The sequence below is a fragment of the Neovison vison genome, chromosome 7, assembly GCF_020171115.1.
Source record: "Neovison vison isolate M4711 chromosome 7, ASM_NN_V1, whole genome shotgun sequence".
In the NCBI taxonomy this organism is placed as follows: domain Eukaryota; kingdom Metazoa; phylum Chordata; class Mammalia; order Carnivora; family Mustelidae; genus Neogale; species Neogale vison.
The window spans coordinates 34,462,692-34,485,887 of NC_058097.1; the positions used below are offsets into that span (position 1 = coordinate 34,462,692).

The 23,196-nt window shown below is 43.8% G+C and overlaps 1 protein-coding gene across 4 annotated transcripts in view; it reads left to right on the forward strand.

Moving 5' to 3' along the window:
- ABCC12 (ATP binding cassette subfamily C member 12) overlaps nt 1-13,354 on the forward strand; it is a 68,569-nt gene extending 55,215 nt beyond the window's left edge. For 2 of the 4 annotated variants that reach the window (XM_044260423.1, XM_044260425.1), the window contains 8 exons: nt 688-874; nt 5,445-5,534; nt 8,320-8,509; nt 9,021-9,180; nt 10,178-10,256; nt 11,285-11,398; nt 12,992-13,156; nt 13,262-13,354. In XM_044260423.1, the coding sequence (XP_044116358.1) occupies nt 688-874; nt 5,445-5,534; nt 8,320-8,509; nt 9,021-9,180; nt 10,178-10,256; nt 11,285-11,398; nt 12,992-13,156; nt 13,262-13,354 (1,078 nt within the window). The remainder of the gene's footprint in view (nt 1-687; nt 875-5,444; nt 5,535-8,319; nt 8,510-9,020; nt 9,181-10,177; nt 10,257-11,284; nt 11,399-12,991; nt 13,157-13,261) is intronic. The other 2 variants (XM_044260424.1, XM_044260427.1) reach the window with 2 other exon arrangements.
- Nucleotides 13,355-23,196: the final 9,842 nt, after the last annotated feature.

The window sequence follows — 23,196 nt, forward strand, 5'->3', positions numbered from 1 at the left end:
ATCTGCCTTCCACACATCTGGGGAACGAGCAACTCCAGGGGCGGGTCTTGTCCTCATCCTTGATGGTGTCATTGTTCTGTCCCTCTACTCTGTGCCCTTCTCTTTTGCTCAGTGAATACACATGGGCGTACAAGATGTCAGCTTTTTTTTTCTGGAGGGGACCCTCAGCTTTATAAGCAATTGCCTTGACTCTTCTTTCTCCGATTTGAGGAGGAGGGAAGGAAACATAGTCCTTTCCCTTCTCTTTCCATCATAAACATTGATTCTCCCTGAAGGCAACCTCCTCCACAACTAATCCTCACCCCTCTTAGGAATCAAGGGGGCCAACTATCAATTCCACCAGTCCTTTGTGAGGAGTGGCTGACTCCAAAAAGGGGATCTTTTCTTGGTAGAGCATGAGACACTGAGCACCTTTTGTTCTCAGCTGTGAGTTCTAGTTGCCATTTCTGGGAAAGAGAAAGAAACCACTCAGCACAATACTGTCACTTGGGGTATTTGCAAGTCAAAGAGACCTATGGCAGCAGATTTTAGAGTATGGATATTTTCCCAACTTTGTAAGGGAGTCCTATGTAAAGTGCATTAGTCCTTGATTAAAAACTCCCCCTAATCTTAATTTTCCAGTAGCTCCAACCCTAAGTCTATGGAAGCACACCTGATCTCCTATTTTGTCTGATCTTTCAATTTTAGGTTTAAGATGCTAAATGATGAAAACTCCAGCCACCTCCTATACTTTAACTGTGCTCTCAGGTGGTTTGCTCTAAGAATGGACGTCCTCATGAACATTGTGACCTTCATTGTGGCCTTGTTGGTGACCCTGAGCTTCTCCTCAATTAGTGCTTCCTCCAAAGGCTTGTCTTTGTCTTACATCATCCAGGTAACACCTCATGTAAGGTTAGGCTTGACCTGGAGGCCCTGGCATAGGGTATACCAAGGAGGATGGATGTAAGAGAAGAACCAATTCAAATGGGTTCAAAGAATAAAGAACTGACTGGCTCACATCATTCAAAGGTCTGGTGGTTATATGGGCTTCAGGAACAGTTGGATCATAGCCCCTGGCTTTGTCTTTATTCTGTGATGACTTCCTTCATGGTTGTACAATGGTGACTGAGAGTCTGAGGGTTGTAACAGGCAGGCAGGAAGAAGAAAGCTTTTCCTACACTAGCCACTGAGCAAAAGCCCTGAGCTTTACTCTTACTGGATTAATTTGGGCATCCAAGAATTAGTTAGTGCCTGGATAGAATTGGGATGGCTGGCTTAGGCCAAAGGATGGAGTCACACCCCATCCGACCCCCAAGTCACACAGCTGCCCCACAGTAGAGAGCCACTGCTGGAGTGGCAGCCATGATGTCCATGACAAATAATACTGACTTCTCATTTTGGTTGCTTTGGGGTTTTTCTTTAGAAAAATAACGTAATCGAGAAATAATAGTAATAGAGGATAATAATAACAATCAGTAAACACATGCTATTTGGGGCACTGTTGTAAATTTTGTATGTAAATTAATTTATTTTTTCACATAACAACCTGTGAGATAGGTACTGCCATAGTCCTCATTTTTTTTTAAAGATTTTATTTATTTATTCACTTGACAGAGAGAGATTACAAGTAGGCAGAGAGGCAGGCAGAGAGAGAGAGGAGGAAGCAGGCTCCCTGCTGAGCAGAGAGCCCGATGCGGGACTCGATCCCAGGACCCCGAGATCATGACCCGAGCCGAAGGCAGCGGCTTAACCCACTGAGCCACCCAGACGCCCCATAGTCCTCATTTTATAGATGAGAAGATTGAGACTCAGAAAGACTTCTCCAACCTCACACACCTGTCATGTGTGAGAGCTAGGCTTTGAACCCAGGTGATTTGGGTCTGATACCCATCTGAATGTGAATCTTTAATGGGGTCTGGGTATGTGTGAGTATGTGTGTTTTGTCTAGGGGATAAAGTGTCCAGCTACCTCGGTTGGGAAAATGATGAGGGGAAGGAAATAGATGGGTCTATACAGACTACCAATCAAATCAGTCTCTTTGTGGCTCCTTTTCACACCTGAAGCCTGTCTGAGTTCTAGATAGATAAGCTAGATAGAAGGCTCAATAAGTCCCTGCAGCACATTCTGCCTGCATTCTGTCAAAGGGCTTTTCTTCCCCTTTCCATCTTCCAGAATCTGTGACTCTTTCATTCAAAGATATCTCTTCCCACCCCATTTGCCATTAAAGGTCTATTCCTTTTTTGAAAATCTCTCTGATATCATTTTAATGGCATTTTGGGAAAGGGAAGGAATACAAATATATTCTCAGATCTTTATCTTAAGTGGGAAAAATGAATTTTTCTTGGGTAGCCAGTTTCCCTCATTGATGGATGTTTTTATTTGTTGTTGCCTAGTAAAATAGAAAGCAGATGATGTTGAATAGATTCAACTTGGTCCAAGTGAAACAGCTTTCCTCAACTGAGGTTGTGCTTTTTGGGGATATCATTAGCTTTCCCTGAGATTGTTTTCAACATTGCTATAAGGCTAAATAATTTGAACACACTGAGATCTAGGGGAACACTTCTCTAGCTGGCTTTGTGGCTTTGTTGAGCATTAGCCCTCTTTGGAGAACACAGAATCCAAATGACAGAGCTTCCTTTGAGAATAGATGAGACTCCCTAGATGTGTGAAGTCTCACAGAGCAGAAAGTCAATGCAAAGTGACATTACATAACATCATGGAGGAGAATGAGCACTTACTGGGCCAACACTGTGCTGACAAGAGATTTCTAAACTTATGGAGGGCTGCCCGGGGCCTTGACGGGCTGATACTCTTGAATCTAACAAAACATGTATAAGCCCTTCTCAAGGGCAGGGCTCACTCATTCATTGACCAGATAGCCACTGAGCACCTGCCATGAGCCAGGAAGTCTGATAGCTGCTGTGGATTCAGCAATGAACAAGCTGGACAGGTTCCTGCCATCATGGAGCTTATACTTTATGGGATAAGAAGAGATGTAATGTGGGATGGAATAAATGAGTGCCAAAGTAAATCAATGAGAAGTTTTTGGAAATTGTTTAAGTTTTATGAAGATAATAAATCAGGGAATGTGAATGTCAGTAGGGAAGCAAAATTAGATCCTATAGTCAGAGGATACCTCTGCCAGGAGGTGACTTCCAAACTGATACCTGGATGACAAAGAACCAAAGAAGATGGAAGGCAGAATGCTTCAGGCTGGGGGGCAGGGCAAAGTTTGGGGTAGGCAGGAGCTTGGTACATTTGAGGAACTCAGAAGTTCATGTAGTTTGAACAGATTGATAGAAAATAAGGTCTGAAGCGTTGGCAGAAATAGACTCTGTAGGGCTTTGTCACCCATGACAGGGGGGTTGTTTACATTTTAAAAAAAGGTTCTTCACTGTGGCACTATGGAAATTTGGTCTGGATGATCCTCTTTGTGAGAGGCTACCCTGTATGTTATAGGATGTTAGCATCCCTGATCTCTAACCAAGAAATCCCAATAGGACCTCCCTCCTCCAAGGTTGTGACAACCAAAAGTATCTCTAGATATGAAATGCTTCCTGAAGGGCAAAATCACCCAGGTCAAGAGCCACTTCTTTAAGAAAAATGGAAAGCCAGTGTCATGTGTTAATTGGGAAAGCAGCAAAGGAACCCGGAAAAGGGTCTGGACCTACACCACTCATCCCCTCATTCACCTGCTTGGGCCCACCTCCTCCTTCTTGTTAAAGCCACTTGCTGCTACTCAGGGCTACCCAAGCCCTGAGTTAACCTGGTAGACTTCTTACTGTAAATGCCTCCACTCACACAGTTCCTTAACTTCCCTAACTGAGGCAACCCCACCCCCAAACCTAGCCACTCTTTCACATCATCCTGTTTTATTGGCATTCTCACCATTTCTTGAAATTACCCATGTCTTATCCTGCCAGCCTACTAGAACATAAGCCTCATGGGCAGGGGTTTTGTTCAACACATTTAGCCCTGGGAAACCAGCAACCCTCCTCCCCCTCACAAGCAGTGCCTGGCCCACAGCCACTGCTCACCTAGAGAAGACCTCATCTGCCTTGAGCTGACTAACCTATTTTGCACCTGAGGCAGATGCTGTTGGTGCACCAACCTTCCAGGGCAGGTCAGTTGGCATCCTGCTGCTACAGGAAGGTGCTCAGTCCAAGCCCAGAGCAGGCGACAGATGTGGGGAGTTCCCCCAGTTGGAAGTGGCCCAGCAATGACTAAAGGGGGTTAGTGGAGATATAGCCCAGCTTTCTTAGGATGACTCAAGTGTGTTCCATACGATGTCCCAGAGCTTCCAATGGGATCAAGTTTCAGTTTCAGTTACCCACAGCTGAACCTCTTGTGACTTACCTTCTCTTCTGTGCCCCACTTCTCCCTGCTCCTACTGGTACTTTTGGGGTCCACCTCCTGGATTAATTTCCTAGGGCTGCTGTAACGAGTTACCATAATCTAGTGGCTTAAAACCAGATAAATTTATTCTCTTACAGTTTTAAAGGTCAGAAGTCTCAAAGGTGTAGTAGACAGGACCTTGTTCCCTCTGAATGGTCTAGAGGACAATCTGTTCCTTGTCCCTCCCAGCTTCTGGTGGCACTTGGCATTCCTTGGCTTGTATGTAGTTGCATCATTTCAATCTTTGATTCTGCCTTCACATCTTCCTCTCTTTTGTGTCTTCTCCTCTGTCTCTTGGAAGGACAATTGTCATTAGATTTAGGGTCCACGCAGGTAATCCAGGATGATCTCGTGATCCTTAATTACACTTGCAAAGATCCTTTTTTCAAATGAGGTAACATTCACAGTTCTCAGGGATTTGGATGTAAGCATACCTTTTAGGGGGATCACCATTCAATCTCCCTAATATATTGCTTACACTCACATTTCAGGGTTGGCTCCTGGGGGATCTTGGCCTGAGGTGGATGACCTTAGCAAGCTGCATTCCCCACTCTGAGCCTAGATTTTCTCACATTTGAAGCAAACAGATGGGCTTAGTGGTTTTCTTCTACCTCTGATGATCTGTGGTGATTGGAGTTCAGTTGCTGCTTGGCTGTGGGTAGGGTAAAGCAGAGAGGGCATAGAGGTGCAGGACCCCACCAGATGGCAGCAAGGTGGAGGGGGGGGTACCCAGCAGTTCTGTAGCCCTGGGAGATTCCAGCTCAATAGCATCTCCCTATCGCTCAGACTAAGAGTGATAAAGTGATACTGTGGGGGGATGGTACTTGCCATCTGGATTGCCAGGGAAAATGTCATTACCCATTTGTTTCTGAATGCAGAGGAAATGTTTAAAGGCAAAATACCCCAGTATCTTCACTTCTAGGCACTTGGATGGGAATACAGGCCTACTTTCTGTGTTCCCCTGAGTGAGACTGGGGAGGGGTACTTCACAAAGGCTGCCCCTGAAGGTGGAACGGTGGAACCCAAGGGAGAAAAGTGCTCTAACCCAGCTGCTTGCTTCTCTACAATAGCTCAGCGGACTGCTCCAAGTGTGTGTGCGCACAGGGACAGAGACCCAGGCCAAATTCACCTCTGTGGAGCTGCTCAGAGAGTATATTTTGGTAAGAAATTAGTGTATGTCAGAGGAGGGCCTAGTTAACTCTGGCAGAATTTATGTAGGCGTTTGATTTTTTGACATGTGAAAGGGATCTTTTTAAAAACTGAAGTGGGACCACAACCTTCTTCTTAAAACCCATATTTACTCTAAAGTTCTTGAAGTTGAGGAAGAGATACTTTTAAAAACATTTTTTTTCCCTCAAGGGCAGTTTCTGCAAAAAGAGAAATCAGTGGCTAACTTTAGTTCTAAAACTAATATTTGATTGACTGAAATTGTAAATTGCAAAAAACAATGATTGAATTCCCTAAAAGCTTTTTTTAAAAGATATATTTATTTATTTGAGAGAGAGAGAGAGAGCATGGGTGTGGGGCAGTAGAGGAAGAGGAAGAAAGAGAATCTCAAGCAGACTCCTTGCTGAGCAAGGAGCCTTATGTGGGGCTTGCTCTCATGACCTTGAGACCATGACCCTGAGATCATGACTTTAGCTGAAACCAAGAGCTGGACACTCAACCAACTCTACCACCCAGCCACCCCTTCTCCAAAAACTTTTAAGTTCAACTTAAAAATCCTGCAATTCTTTGAGAAGAAGTCTAGATAAGTCAAGCAATCACTTTTAAGGGACTCTGAATGGCATTTGACCCCATTTACAAACTTAAACAGTTTAAAACATTTTAAATTGTATTTTAAAATTCAGCACATTCTATTCCCTTCTTAAGTATCTTGATTATCTGATTTCACAAAAAAACCTTCCAGAGGTTATATAAATCTAATAAATTACAGTTATAAATACAGAAAGCTTTAAATTTGCATCCCAGTGCTGTAGATGAACAGTAAACTTTTAACTTAAAATCATGTTTAAGTAAATTATTCAATTATTCATTTTAAATTAGAATCACAAGCCCTTATGTTAGTAATATTATTATACTTAAAACACCAAATATGCAGAGTCCTTAAACTGATAATACTACCGTTACAATTTTGCTCCTCTTAAATATATATTTTAAATGTATTTATTTATATATTTATTTATGTATGTATTATATTTATTTATTTAAAAATATATATTTTCTTTTTTTTTCAATTTATTTTCAGAAAAACATTATTCATTATTTTTTCACCACACCCAGTGCTCCATGCAAGCCGTGCCCTCTATAATACCCACCACCTGGTACCCCAACCTCCCACCCCCCCGCCACTTCAAACCCCTCAGATTGTTTTTCAGAGTCCATAGTCTCTCATGGTTCACCTCCCCTTCCAATTTACCCAAATTCCCTACTCCTCTCTAACACCCCTTGTCCTCCATGCTATTTGTTATGCTCCACAAATAAGTGAAACCATATGATAATTGACTCTCTCTGCTTGACTTATTTCACTCAGCATCATCTCTTCCAGTCCCGTCCATGTTGCTACAAAAGTTGGGTATTCATCCTTTCTGATGGAGGCATAATACTCCATAGTGTATATGGACCACCATCTTCCTTATCCATTCATCCGTTGAAGGGCATCTTGGTTCTTTCCATAGTTTGGCGACCGTGGCCATTGCTGCTATAAACATTGGGGTACAGATGGCCCTTCTTTTCACGACCTCTGTATCTTTGGGGTAAATACTCAGGAGTGCAATTTCTAATTGGGCACGGAGCCCAAGCTGAGGCTTGAACTCACAGCCCTGAGCTGAAATCAAGATTCAGATGCTTAACAGACTGAGCCACACAGGTGCCTCAAGCTTCTCTTAAATATTTTTCTTATGAATGCTAGGTCACCTGGGGTTAAAAGTATTCACTGTCTAGAATACAGTTATTTTCTCAGCTAATTGTGGTTGCTTATCACAGATGTGGGCTGGTCAGCCACTCTACAGGGCACATGAGGGTCTTCTTATTTCTAACAGAGACCCATCACTTCAGAAGAGGCATTGGTCTTATAAGACAGTCAAATAGCTCTACTCCTTACTTAGACTTTGCCTTTCTTGGATTCTTGGGAAACGAAAATGTCTTTTTTATGTCACTTTAAAGACCTCTGAATCTGACATTCTGCATTCCTGTCATCTTCCTACTTCGAACACCATGATGACTCCTGCGGATATTGATATTATATCTGATTGAATTCTGCAAATCTTAAGACTTGGTCTGGATTCATCACATAGTTTCAAGGTCAAACTGCTGACCCTAGCCCAGGCACACAAGGCCCAGTAGGAGCTGTCCCTTGTAGGGACAATAGTCCTATCTTTCTGTTCACTAAGCATCAGCCACATGACTTTTCTTTCTATTCCTCAAAGTGACCAAGCTTGCCCTGGCTTCAGGACCTCTGCACTAGCTGTCCACTCTGCCTGGAAGGCTCTGGACCCAAATCTTCTTATAGCAGGCATCTTTTTAGCATTCCAGGTCTCAGCTTGTATGCCACATCCTCATGATAACCTTCTTCGACCCTTAAGTTACTTTCACTCCACCTACCTACACACATTCTATATTCCCTTTTACAGTATTGTATTTTATAGAATACAATAGAATATTGTATTGTAGATACACATATTGTATCTATAATATATATAGATAAATATATCGTAGAATAGTATTCTACAATACTTTGTTTTATTGTCTTCATTTCTGATTTCATTTTTTGTGTATCATCTGAGTTCCCCACCGGAATGTAAGTTCTTCACTAAGTTTATTGGTCTAGCTCACAACCATGAACACCAGTACCTAGAATGGTGGGAATGAATGAATGAATGAATGAATGAAATGGATGGAAAAGCAAATGGTTATGAACCTGTCATTGGTCACTCTGCTTTTCAGACCTGTGTTCCTGAATTCACTCACCCCCTCAAAGTGGAGGCTTGTCCCCCTGACTGGCCCAGCCGTGGGGAGATAACATTCAGAGACTATCAGATGAGATACAGAGACAACACTCCCCTGGTTCTTGACGGGCTGAACTTGGTCATTCAAAGTGGGCAGACAGTTGGGATTGTTGGAAGAACAGGTTCTGGTAAGGATCAGCTCAGACTGTGCTTTTTTCAAGTTGTTTTCTTTGCATTTCTACTGCGCGTGCTGGTTAAGCCACACGAGAGAGTGGCGTGTGTGTGTGTGTGTGTGTGTGTGCAAACACGTGCGTGCGCAACCGTGTGTGTGTGCGCACCATGGATTGGCTGGTTTCTTTCCTCCCCCTCAAATCTTTTTACTGTAAATTAGGATTTCAGGTTGAATGGGTGTGTGGAGTTGGAAACAAACACACATCGGTTTTTGAAGTAATTAAATGAGAATCATTCTTGTGAAACAAGGCCCCCAGGATGAGTCCTGTGTTAAGAACCCCTGTAGGGATGAGAAGGTTAACTGCGTCAGGGCAGCAGATTGCTCCCACAGAGTGAGGCCTTCCTGTCTGCGTGGTCATCTGCATGGAGCCATTTTACTGCATCACGAATTCCCTTGATAAGATTCTTGGATATGATGGAAGTGCAAACTGATGTTTGATCTGCTGTTATCGCTTTTATTGTTCCCAGGAAAGTCATCATTGGGAATGGCTCTGTTTCGTCTGGTGGAGCCCGCCGGCGGGTCGATCTTCATTGATGAGGTGGATATCTGCACGATTGGTTTGGAAGACCTCAGAACCAAGCTGACCGTGATCCCCCAGGATCCTGTCCTGTTTGTAGGTACAGTAAGGTAGCTGTTTTTGATCGTCATGCATTCCTATTTTTTGGATAGGAAAAGCAGACCTGCTAGGAACTTTGTGAAGTGCCCACAGTGGGGATGAGGGAACGAGCATCGTGAGGCACTGATAGTACCTGCTCCTCAGTGAAGCTTTGGGAGGAGCCAAGGACATGAACATTACCTGAATCTTATGAGCTACACCACCAATAAGCAAGAAGCTTACACATAGGGTGAGCAGATATCCCAGTTGGCCCTGGAGAGCCCCGGTTTATGCTTGTGTCTCAGCATCCTATCACGTTTAGCAATGGCCACTCTCAAAAGAACCCAGTTTGTGAAATAAAGTAAGTGGTCACCCTATGCATGTAACCATCCATAGGGAAGTGCATCGATTTATTCCCACGGAGTTGTTCAAGTATAAGAACAGTGGGTTGCAACTTCTGCAGGGCTCAAGGTCCGATATCAAAGGACAAGGAGAAAACCAGTTTCTCATTCAGTCCAGTGCAAGGGCTGCCCCTCTGATATGAGGGATATTTGTCCCATTGAGCACCCAATCAAGTAGTATGCTAGACGCACACCCAGCCACTGGGATAGCCACCTTGTGCAAGTGCCTGGGAGCTGCAGCTATACGCCTTACTTCTGCAGGTGGAGTGAACGCAATGCCAGAATGACTCCCCACCCCTCCACCTCCACCAAGAATTTGCAGAGGGCCAAATGCCTTCTGCCACACATGGCCATTGTGAGGACCAAATCGATGTGTCTTCCTGAGTACTTACTCAGTACTATCTCCCCTGCCTTGGTGGTCTCTAGTCCATCACCGAGCTGAGGGTTCTTGCTCTCTTGGCCTGAGATTGGTCATTTTATGGACCATTGTCCTGGCTAAGCACTGCTTTTGGAGGCATGGGGGTCATCACATACCACCTCTTACTCTCTCCCATATGCTGCAGAAAACATGCTCCCCCGCTCCTGTCTTCCTCAGAAATCCAGCTCCCTGCTCTTTCCTTTATTTCAGGTACAACTTGGATCCCTTTGAGAGCCACTCGGATGAGATGCTCTGGCAGGTTCTGGAGAGGACATTCATGAGAGACACAGTAGGTCTCTGGGGCTCTCCAGGATGAACCTGTTTCCCAGCACTAGGACCCCAGATACCTGGCCCAGGTTTGAACTGGACAAGCACTGGGCCAGCATTTGGCCAAGATTATTTGTTGGCATCATATATGTCAATAGAACATGATCCTTATTTACTCTCTCTTGTTAAAAGCAACAATAGGTAACATGTATTAGGCCTCTGCAGTGGTCCAGTCAAGAGCTCTGCATGCATTATCTCATTTGGTCCTGTCCTGACTACAGCCCTCTGAGGTTGGGACTCCTATCCCAGTTTTTAGAGGTACAGAAATGAAGACGTAGGGAAGAAACATGTGTAAGCTAGTAAGTGGCAGAATGGAGACTTCAACCCAAGTGGATATGACTCTAGAGCAGATGGGGCATCCTGCTGCTCTGCCAATAGTGTCATTTGCTTCTGGGAACAGAGATGCCACAGGAAGGCGAGGGGGCATGGCATGCTCCAGGAATGGCAAATACGGCCATGTCCTGTGAGATGGGGTCCTGTCCTATAAAAGCTGCAGCGAGAGTGAGCAGGTGAGCATGGCCACCTCTGCAGCACAGAGGGGATTGTTTCCACCAAGACTTGGTACCAAGGTGAGCCTTCCCCAGTGCCACTATGACTGTATAAATCAGACAATGTCTTGCCTTTCTTTGATGACTAGAAAGCTCCCCTATCCAATGTCTATTCTCTCCGTGGAAGTGGGGACCCTGGAAGCCATTTACACTTCGTTTGTGTTTCTCTGGAGCCATATGTGCACCATTTGTCCTCTTTTGGCAAGGTGTCTACGGGGCTCTATGAATCATACCGTGATTTTAAATTATTAATGTCCGCCTACTCCCTGGTCTTTCCCTGGTGCCTGTTTGCAATGTTGAAATGATTGTTGTTTTGTACTTTCTCTTCCTCGGTAAAATAAAGCCAGCTGATGAATGCATGAGCAGGGGGCAATCAATACAGACGATGCTGGACAATTTTATAGATCATCAGCATAAATGTGGCATTTTCTGTGTTTTATAGATAATGAAACTCCCGGAAAAATTACAGGCAGAAGTCACAGAAAATGGAGAAAACTTCTCAGTAGGGGAACGTCAGCTGCTTTGTATGGCCCGTGCGCTTCTCCGTAATTCAAAAGTAAGGAAACAGCACGGAAAATGGATTGGTCAAATTTTGGATATTTCCCGCAGCGCCACTCAGTCCAGGAGGTAGAGCCCCGCGTTTGTCTTTCAGCAAAGAGAGAACAATTGAGCCATTTAAAAACCGATCACTTTCTTTTAAGACAGAGTTGTAAGGGGTAAAAATTGAAAAATAACAGCCATTTACAGCAATAGCACTTGCCTCCCTTGGGCCTCCCCCTGGGAAGCCTTGCTTAGGTATTCTCTCTGTCTTCCTAAGCGGTTTGAGTATAAGAAATCTGCCTCTCAACTCTTTTTTGCCTTGTCCCTGAACAATTCTGAGGCCTGATAAACAATACCCAGCATGCTAAAGAACACCTTCAGAATGCTAAGAAATGAGAACTGTAGAATTTGTACTCATTTTTCTTAGGGACTTAGTTACCGATTTCAAGGAACGGGTTGCCTTTGCTTTAGAAATCCCATTCTTTCAACCCTGATCAAAGTGTAACTCACCATGTGTGTTGTGTAGATGTCCTAATGTCAGGAGTGGCAGCAAGCTCTAGCACATGTTCTGTGCTGACTGAGGCACTATGCACTGCGAAGCGGTTTGTGTGTTGTGCTGGCTTTGCATTTCATGCTCAGAAGAAGGTATAGCCCCCTTTTACAGATGGAGTCTTGGGGCAAGTTAAGTAATTTAACCAAGGTCAAGCTGAGTTAGAGCTGAGCTCAGGCCCTCTGACTTGCAAACCTGCATTGCAGTTGGCAGAACAGTACCCTCCTCCTCCAAAGATGTCCACGTCCTGATAACCAGGACCTGTGAATGTACCACCTTACCTGAGAGAAAGGGGGTTTGCAAGTGTAATTAAGTTGACGATTTTGAGGTGGGGAGATCCTCCTGGATTACTTGGGTGGGCCTAGTAAAATCGTGCAGCTCTGAGTAAGAGGGAGGCTGAAGAATCAGAAAGAGAGGAAGAGATGTGACCAATGGAAGTAGCCGTTAGAGCAATGCCAGGAAGGTAGCACGAGCCAAGGAACACAAGCAGCCCAGAGCAGCTGGCAGAGGCAAGGGAACAGTTTGTCCCTAGAGCCTACAAAAGGAATGCAGCCCTGGCAATACCTTTACTTTAGGCTCTCTGACTTCCAGCTCTGCAAGACACTAAATTTGTGTTGTTTTTAAGCCTCTAAGTTTGTGCTGATTTGTTATAGCTGTGATGGGAAACAAATACAAATTATTATAGCTCATGCTGATTCATGTTAGCACAGTAGATAAAGCCTCCTACCAGTTTGTAAGATTACAATAAACCATTTACAAAGAGAAGTAAATCATATATCACCTTATTCTTTTAGTCAGTCCCTCTGAAGGAGATGGAGGTGGTGTGAACTGACTTTTATTTTGCTGTTATTTTTTTTAAATGTTTGAGAGGACACACAGCTCCTGATTTTTCAGCACTTCTCCTTCTCCTCCTCCTCCTTCTTTTTAAATAAGTAGAGCTAAGACCGGGCATTTCCCTCTGACACAGTTTTGGCCTAATGTGACTTATACAGAATTTGGCTTAATGTGACTTATAATGTGACTTATACTTATAATGGCTTAATGTGCCCTCCTCAACAGATCATTCTCCTTGATGAAGCCACTGCCTCCATGGACTCCAAGACTGACACCCTTGTTCAGAGCACCATCAAAGATGCCTTCAAAGGCTGCACAGTACTGACCATAGCCCACCGCCTCAACACAGTCCTCAACTGTGACCTTGTCCTGGTCATGGAAAATGGGAAGGTACAGGAAGTTGTTGGCGCAAACTCCCCAGGGGTTTCAGTGGTTTGGATTCTAGGTGAGTGTATATTTTCTGCCCATTTCAGATCTTCCTTCTCTGACTTTCAGGTGGTCGAGTTTGACAAGCCTGAAGTCCTTGCTGAGAAGCCAGATTCTGCATTTGCGATGTTGCTAGCCGCAGAAAACAAAGTTCGACTGTAGAAGTCCCTGAGGGGGCCACATCCCCTGACTTTAGAGGATGCTTCAGTTGAGTTGGAAGGACCTTCAGGACAAGGGCCTGCCATTTCCACAGGCAACACTGGCCCTCCGTCCCTCCCACCCCCAACATACAGGCTGAGTTGAGGCAGAGGTTGCTGTCCTGCCTTACTCAGCCCATGCCTCCCGACCTCATCTGGTGCGCTTGGGGTTAGTTCTGGGTGGTGAACTGAGGCAGAAGAAGCTAATGTATTAAAAAACTGCCCCCACCTCCTAAAACCCCAAGGCCCCCATCAGTGTATTCCCATCAATACCACCTCAGTGCCCGAGAATGGAAACACTAACTTCCAGTGAAATCCGATCAAATAGAATAGGAAAATGCCTAAGGATGGAATTTGTAAAAGGTTTATTGCCTTGTTACCAGAAGGGAAAAGAGCAGAGTTTCCTTTCCATTGAAATCCTATTCACATCTATTTTGAGTGTGTGACAAGCAGTAACTACACAGATCTGTAGCATGAAAGATTGATGACAGTGTTTGATGGAAATAAATTTTTTTTAAAAATCATATTATATGTTCCATTTGATCTATTAGAATAACGAGGAAAACAAAAGGTTGGAGTTTCTCTGTAAAAGACATTTTTATATCTTCTATATTGGTCATTAAAATGCAGTAGGAATTTTAACTACCCTGAAATGTTGCCTTGCAATTATTTTACTGAAGACTTTCCACTTTCTGTACTTCTTCCTCTCACAGACCCTCACTGCTTTCTGTGGTGACTCGGTAATAAACCCCCCACAGCATTCCCCAAATAAAAAGCTTGCTTTCCAACTTCAAAGTTTGCTGTGTCAGAAGCAAGAAAGATATGTGTCCAATAGCCCAGGAGTGAGTGCTGTTAATTCATGGTAACATCTGGAAGAAAAGAAAAAGAAAAAAGAAAAGAAGAGAAAAGAGAAGAGAAGAGAAGAAAAATACCCAAAGGGTTCTTGTGCAATGTTTGCCAAGGGCACACATACTATCTCTTTGTCTTCTTTTACCTTTGAAGTCACCAGTGATGTTTTGGTGAGGTTTTCTGGACTCACCTCCCAGCCCCTAGTCTGAGCTCTAGACGTGGCACAAGGCAGTGATGGCCAGTACATCTTATATTTGATACTCCCATGCACCTCCCCTTCTTAGTCTTGGTCACACACGTCTCCCCATCCTTTTAAACATGTCTGGCACACATGAGCTCTCAAGAATAAGTGGCATGAGTGTGTGAGATTAGTAACAGATGCACAGGAAGGAGAGACAGAGAGAGCATTTGAACCCTAACCAGGCTGACCTTAGGAGCCCTGCTCCTAACGCCTCTACAACAGCCACTCGTGTCCCTTCCCCTTGGCCTGTAGCAGGGACAGTGATGACTATAAGCACTGCATATCGGGGAGAGTGACTTCTGGAAGAATGGCTCTTGTTTTCATGTATAATGACACAGAACAGTCTTAGTGAGCCCCCCACCACTCACACCTTACTGTTGCTGAAAAGTCCCCAGGGAAAGACTATGCTGAATAATAGTAACCAACATTTATCCAGTAGTCCTCAAACCACAGGCTTAGTTATTGAATCCTCACCATATTCCCAGGGGGAGGCACCAGTGTTATATTACAGATGAAGAAACTGAGGGTCAGAGAGCAATGTGACCCATGTCACACAGTTAGTGAAATCTTAACCCAGGCAGGCCAACTCTAAAATGTGTGTTTTTCAGTACATTTAATACAGCTGGGAACCTGAGATTCTCCAGGTGAGAAGGAGCCCAGTGTTAAGTGTTGTAAAGCCTATGTATTTGTCAGCATAGACTCAGTTATGCTGTGGTAACAAACAGCCCCTGATCTCAGGGATATATTCCCTATGTGTGTGACCTGTCCATCATGATCAGTTGTGTCTGTACTTTTTATCCTCTTCACTCTATGGTGCAGGGTGGCAGAGCAACCTCTGCCTAGCACATCACTAATCTTGTGGTAGAGGGCAGACACACATGACAATCAGAAGTGACACGTGCCATGTTCCATGGGCAAAGCAAGTCCTGTGGCCACTCCTGAGCTCAACAGTAGGGAGGGGCACCACAAACACATAGTAGAATTTGTCCCTTCAGGGAGTTGTATAATCCACCTCTTGGGAGGGGCAGCATGTATTCTGAATAACACTACAACCTACCACAGCTTGAATTTGGGTCTTGGTTTTGCCACTGGGTAGCTGTGTGATCTGGGGAAATTAGCTTGCCCTCTCTGAGCCTCCATTCCCTCATCTGTAAAATTTGGGGTTTGGACTGAGTGTTCTTTCCAGTCCTGACTTAACTATGAGAGAAGAAAAAAAGGAGGATATGAAAGCACTTTCCAGAGTAAAATCTAGACTTTTAGGAGAATTACAATAAACCCTAACTGTAATAAAAAAAATTTTGGGTAAAGATTATATTTTTAAAATAAGTTGAACAAAGTTTAACCGAGTTCTGAATCTTCATGCCTCCTTTGATGCTCTTTGCACGTAAGAACATCTTTGAAATTTTCATCTCACTTTATTTTGGTGGCCCAGTTCTACTGTGCTCTGTTCATCTGCTTACCCATCAAGTGATCTTCTGTGAATTAGAACCTCTTGAATATCCTTTCTTGGGTGCTAGCAGAGAATAAACCACTTACAAAAACTACTTTTATAAATTATTAACAAATTGCCTGTGATATGTTTCCCTGTTAGTTGGGTCCTGAAGCTAATTGTGAAATGGCTGATCTGGAATAGGGTGGACAAACCATAGCCTGTAAATCAAAACCAGCCTGCCACCTGTCTTTATAAATAAAGTTTTATTGGAACATGGCCATTCTCATTTGTTAAAGCATTACTATGGCTGTTTTCACATTCCAATGTCAGAGCTCAGTTTTTGCAACCAAATGCCTGTCTTCTAAGCCAACAATATTTATTAACCTGGCCCTTTACAGAAAATTCTGATCACCCCTGGTTTAGGCATTTGTACGTGATACAATTCAGGTTAATAAGACGTGAGAGGGAAGTCAACTGGGTTTTGGGGGGCAGGTTCTGGAAAGCATTTTCTCCCATTGCCTCATGTGTTTATGGTGTCTGAAGCTGTGGCAGCTCTCTTATGACCACAGAGGAAGTGGAGAGATGAACAGAGCACAGGTCCTTGTTTACAACTTTGATCCGCAGGCTTACCAACTCTGCCTTCATTTTACCTCTTATTGTGCCAGAAAATGCCTTTTCTTTATTGTTCAAACCAACTTGAGTTGGCTTCTTGTTACTTGCAACCCACAACATCATAAACAATGCAGAGGATAGTGATGTTTTCCTTCCTGGGACATTGCTGATTCTGACTCAAGGGAAAGAGAATCTGGGTCCCTGTCTTGGGATTCACGCCTGTCTTCCTTTAGATGTGGCCCAAATGAGCATTAGGTCATATCTAAGCCAGGAGGAGTTTCCAATTCACATCTACCCCTGAAAATTCATGCCATTTATGAATATTGCCCTCAACTTTCCTCCCTGCTGCTTAAGATCAGAAAGACTCAGGAAGAACTCACAGAGTTTGTTCTTGCTATTCGAGTGAACAGATCTGAAATTGGCCCAGAATTTCTGGTAAAAATGTGAAATATTCTCTGCTAAGAGTTGGAATCGCTTTGGCCAGAACAGCATGATTTAAAATGAATTGAAAAGCACAGGAGGTCAGTTGGGGGTCAAATGGACGATCAAAGAAATCACTTTTCTTTTGGCCCTGTGTAGAAGGTCACCTCTGGGTGAGGCTAAATCGAGCACTAAAGCCTTCAAATAAATGCTGATTTCCATAGAGAAGGTCTGCCTGACTTCACAATGTGCCTGTTCATAGCTCCTACTGAAAAGCTTTCTCTCTGGTGGGACCGGCATTAAAGGGCCAGGCTGAGTCTGTTTTTAGGGTTTCAGCTCAAAGCATGGCAGCATGATCTGTACCCTCAACTCCGGGAGCCCCTGGAGCTCTGTGCCTCCATCACCTGGCAAAAAAATTACACCCAAAGGAAATTAATTTTGGTTTTACACTTCTTTAAAACATTGTTTTATTATGTTAAAATACATGTAAAATATACCATTTTAACTATTTTCAAGTGTGGGACTCAGTGGCATTTAAGTACACTCACATTTTTGTGCAAACATCACCACCACCCATCTCCAAAACTTTCTCATCTCCCCAAACTGAGAATTTACCTATTGAACAATAACTTCCCATTCCACCCTCCCCCAACTCTCTGGTAGCCACCATTTTACTTTCCATCTCTGTGAATTTGACTACTCTAGGTGCATCATAAAAGTGGAATCATATAATGTCTTCTTGTGACTGGAAGAATTCTTTTAGCATAATGTCCTCAAGGTACATGTCCGACATTCATTCCTTTTTAAGACTATTCTAGTAAGTGTGAAGTGGTATCTCTTTGTGGTTTTGATTTGTCCCTAATATTTAGTGATGCGGAACATCTTTTCGTGTGCTTATTGGCCTTGCATTTCTTTAAAGGAAATTTACATGACATGTAAAAATCTTAACAGAAGAGACAGTGTTCTACCATTTTGCAAAGTTACTTTGATACAGAATGTTGAGTGGATGGTCTGAGTCAGAATCTGGACAGGAATTTAGAGATATAATTATTAACTATGAGCTAAGCACCTGATATACTTCATATCATTAAGTCTTTAAAACAGCTCACGGGGTAGAAATGATTCTTCCTCTTTGCTTGGGGGAATTATGCAATTTGCCCAAGGTTCCTAGATGGTAGGTAAGGGAAAGCCCAGAGCCTACTCTCTCAGCCCAATCCCTTCACTTCACAGATTAGAAAACTAAGGCAAACAAAGCCTAAAACTGGTCTAACTCATCCAGGGAGTCACAGGGGAGAATTAGTATCCTGAACTCCAACTAGTGTTATACCCCTGACTTCACATTGATTGATGCATAGACTGTTTTCAAAAAGGTCAGTGGTGGCCCAGTTCTGTAATTTGAGTCATAAAATAAATAAAAGACAATAGTACTTTCTTCCAGGTAGCTTATAGTATTACTGGAGATATGACTTAAAAGTGCCAAAGAGAATACCATTACATGATGGAGGAGAGAGTGTAAGGTTAGATGTGAGCTCATTCATTCATCCTTTCACTCATTCATTTATCTGATTCTTCGCTCTTATGATCCATCCTTCCATTTAAAAGAGGGAGAGATGAATGAAGATTGGCACAGATGAAGATGATTCTGGAAACCACCAATGGCTCTTATAGGACAAGAAGGGTCCGTGAATAAGATCCTGTTTGAGGAAATCATCTAGAGACCCAGAGTTAAGGATTAGCTTGGTTGAGGGAGACAGCAGGCAACTGTCTAACTAGGGCTGACAACTGTTTGGAAAATCGTCAGGTACTTCACTGTCTGCATTTCCAAACACAGTTGGAGACCACCAATGGCTTGGATACAATTGGTGATGGGAGAACAGTTTGTTGTAGAAACAATTAGGGCAGCACTGGGAAGAACCATTAGCAGTCATGGGAGTCTGGCCAAGGAAAAGCAGGGCTTCTGACAATCCCACTGCAGCAGAGCCAATAAGCTATGGGGGACAGAAACTGGTTGGTTCCAACACATCACCCCCTTCCCCAGGGCAGGTTGGGCATCCCGAGGAGAAACTGCCAGTGTGGCACACAAGGGCCACATTTGCTGGTCCATAACATGCACTCTGCCCCCACCAACAGGAAGCTCTGTCTCAGGCATGCAGTAGAAGAGACAGGAAAGCCAAGTTCCTTCTGCTGCATCCATTTCAATTGTGTGCCTCTTTGCATCTTCAACTGGTAAATCAGAGATCATCTGCACAGCAGGATCATTTCGGAAATGATGAGGCCACTCTGCAGAGAGCACATTTGGCTTGGCAGCCAGAGGGGTTCTTTGGGAAGTGGTCATAATGGTGCTACCACACTAATCAAATTCCTCCATTTTCTCCGACGAGGGGATTTTAGAGCCAAGTCTCACTCTAAGCAAACACAACATGTTAATATCTGAATTGAGCAACTGAGGACAGGGACATGTGGTATAGAGAAACCTAAGCTTTAGGATTCTAGGAAGGGTAGTTAGTACTCTGCCCAGGTCCCTCTTGTTTATTTCAGCGTGCTACTAAAAAGTAAACAGGGAGTTCTCCTTCTTAGATGGTGAGGTCCATAGATCTCTTTAGCTTAAAGATTCCAAATGCCATTTTCAATATTGCAAGGACAGTGTCTTCCTGAGAGTGAAGCCAGTATAGAAGAAAGCAGAGCCCAGATAAGGAGAAAATGTTACTGTGGGCCCTGGGTATTACTTATCTGCTCTGAGGTAGCACAGTCCCTATCAATGGACTGGCTGCTGATGGCCTACCTAGGTTGCTGACTTCTGCTATCCTCAGAGCTTCCTAACCCCCTAAAGACCCAAATGCCCCCACTGTGTCAGAGCTGTGCTGTTTCATGCCCTAAGTGGGAAGAAGGCCCTCCCCAGATGGCCCCACTCCAGTCCATGGGGAAAGACTAGGAGCTAGATGCTCTTCCAGATGCAGGCCTTCCTTGCATAGACCACCTCCTGCAATCAGTCTTTGAATCTGGGAGGTCCCTCTGCTACCCTGTCCTATAAGCATCTTGAAACATATAAATAATAAAACACTTATTTAATGCTTGCCATGTGCCAGACGCTGTTTCACAAGTTTTGCCTGACAACCTCATTTACTTCTCACAAGAGCTTGATGAGCACATGTGGTTGTTATCCACATTTTACTGAAGCATAGGCAGGCTGAGTTACTTGCCCAAGGATCTTGCATTTTTAAAGTATCTTTAAGTTTTTAAAATGATTTCACATCTTTAACCTACTTTATTATCACAATAGTCTCCAGAATTGGGATTTTTATCCCTCATTTAGATTTTTTTTTTAAAAAAGCATAAAAAGTTGAGATAAATTGCCAATGGTCAAGCTATGACTCTTAAGTCAGCATTCATTCACAAAACCACAGAAGCTCAGACTTGGGAGGGACTACTAAAGACACCCAATTCTGACTGTCCCATCTAATGGGAGGGGAAAGAAAGGCTCGAAGGACAGAGAGGTTTGCCTAAATGCTGGTTGGTGTCTGGAGTCTAATCTCCCAGTTCTTTTTTTTTTTTAAATATATTTATTTATTTATTTATTTGACAGTGATCACAAGTAGGCAGAGAAGCAGGCAGAGAGAGGAGGGGAAGCAAGCTCCCTGCTGAGCAGAGAGCCTGATGTGAGGCTCGATCCCAGGACCCTAGGATCATGGCCTGAGCTGAAGGCAGAGGCTTTAACCCACTGAGCCACCCAGGTGCCCCTCTCCCAGTTCTTTTATTGTACCATGCTCCTTGGAGAATGTGTGACTCTCTCTCTCTCTGCCTTTCTCTCTCTCTCTCTCTCTCTCACAAACACACACACACACACACACACACACACACACATGCACTGACACACTGCCCCTACCCACCTTCTAAGAAACGACTCCTTTTTACCCTCACCACATCTCCCTACCCAGAATGGCCACCCTCTAAATTCAGAAGGAAGAGAGGGTCTGTGCTAGTCCCAGTCCCTCTGATGAGCTAGACCCAAATAGCTTTATTTCCCTCAGGAAGTGTCCTCAGTGTCCAAGGAACTTCCAAATTTCCCTCAATTTTTAGGGAAAGACAAGCTGAAGGGGGAGGCAAGTACATGATTAAGGGACCCCACGGACTGAGAGAGCCAAGCAGGAGGAGGATGGGAGTGAATCAGCCAGACAAGCAGGCCAGTGAGCAGCCACAGCCAGCCAGCCCCATATCACAGTGCAAAGAAGACATGAGGGAGACAGCCAGAGAGAGTTCATAGTCAAAAGGAAAAACCCAAACAAATGAAAACTATCAAGTGCCCTTGAGAGGTAATGAAGAAAGTGGATCAGTAGAGGCAAGGCAAACTCCCACTGCTAGCCAAGCTCTTTCCTTTCCCTTCCAAAAAGCTAACATGTGTGGATTGATGGGTATCTCCCGAGTCGGAGTCAGCAGCACAAGTAGAATTAATGAGGGCAATAGCATGGAAATACATTGTATTAATAGACCCAAGCAGAAAACAGATTCAAATGACTTCCATAAATGAGTTCAGCTCACAACAGAAAGAAGGTGCAGAGCACAATAAAAGGTGGGGGAGGGGTTACAGGAGAAGTGGGAAGACTTTGAAAATGATTACCAAAAGTTATTTACTTGAAGCCCTTGGTGACAGCAACTCAAGAGATGAGCTATCTGATTAAACGTCAATATGAAAACATGGCAGTACTCAAGGTTTGGCACCAGGGAGGAGATTGAGGATGAGCAGAGGAAAATTTGAAAATCAAGAAAGTGAAGAGCATGATTCCACAAAATTGCATTTGCAACTGGTTGCAAAGTGGGGCCTATGGGGGCAGAGTTTCACTGGACATTGACGGATGCAGTGACAGAGAAGCACTGCTCATTGGGCTTCTGGCAGCTGCATTAAGTTGGAGCTCTTCTGATGGGAATGGTGACTGTACTGGAGAAGGCCAGGGACCGGTCAGATCTGAGCAGTAGCTAGCATTTCCAAGGAAAGATGAATATAACATTAGTGTTTCAAAACAAAAACAAAAACAAAAATATCCTCCCCAAACATAAATGTTTCCTAAGGCTTCAGTCTTCACAAGTTCTCTGTGAATTAATTGGAGCCAGGAATGGGATCTCAGACTACACCGTGTGGGTTGGTGACTTTCCCTCAGTGGTTCCTCACGTACTGAAGAAAAGGTGGTGGGGATTTTAGTTTCCACCTGTAGCAGAGTTAGTGGTCTCACCAAACATTCCATCTATGCCTCCCTAACCCTCCATTCCTGGTTCCCTTGGTATCAGGGAGAGATTTTTGCAATTCTTTCACAATTTTGGTTAATAGGCTTAAATGGAAGTACACATGTCAAAATAAACTGACCCATGGAAGAGCTAGGGAAAACCCTCCAGAAAGCTCTTCCATTGTTTTGGCCACATTCCAAATGGTGAAACCTCCATCATCCTGGGTCCCTGAGTAAGTAGATAAAGAATTTCTCTACTTCTTTAGGGAGGACCCTTTCCTACCACAGGCAGACCTGAATAAATCAGGTGGTATGAGTGAGAATTAAATTTCTGCCATATTAAGTATAAGATAAACCTTCGTTGGGTAGAGATCTTACTACAGTTATCATGCCCTAGCATACTAGGCCATGACTGATACACTCTCTAATAGGCACCAACCACTATCCAAATGGATACGTGCAAAAGCTCTATGACATCAGTAAACTGTCTTAAGATTTGATTATTTCAATTCAACTAGCACTTATTGAGTATGTACTAGGTTCCAGGTATTTTTCTAGGCCCTGTGGCTACTGAGATGAACAAGACCTATGGACTTTGTCTGGGGAGATAGATTCATGGGTATATTATAAGGATGTAGTAGGAGAAGTTGTATTGCATTGTATTCCAAAGTACCACGAAAAAATCAGAGTGCTGAGTACCAGAAGCTGAGGTAGGGTAAGAGGGTCAGGAAGACTGTACAGAGGTGATGTCTGAGCTGGGCTTTGGAAGACGTATATGGATGTATCAGGTAAAGAAGGCTCAAAGAACATGCACATCAGAGAACTCAGGAAGATTAGAACACTTCCTTTTTGCTTCTCTATTGGACTATCTTGCCTGCTATCTATCCGTTAAAATCTTCCCAGGCATTGCTCCTTCCTGAAAGCCTTTCTCACCTCAACCCCTATCTCCCTCATCACCCACCACCGCATACAGAACCCCAACCCCAGGCCAGGTTGTGTGGCTCTTCTCTTTGCTTCTGCAACATGCCAGCCCCACC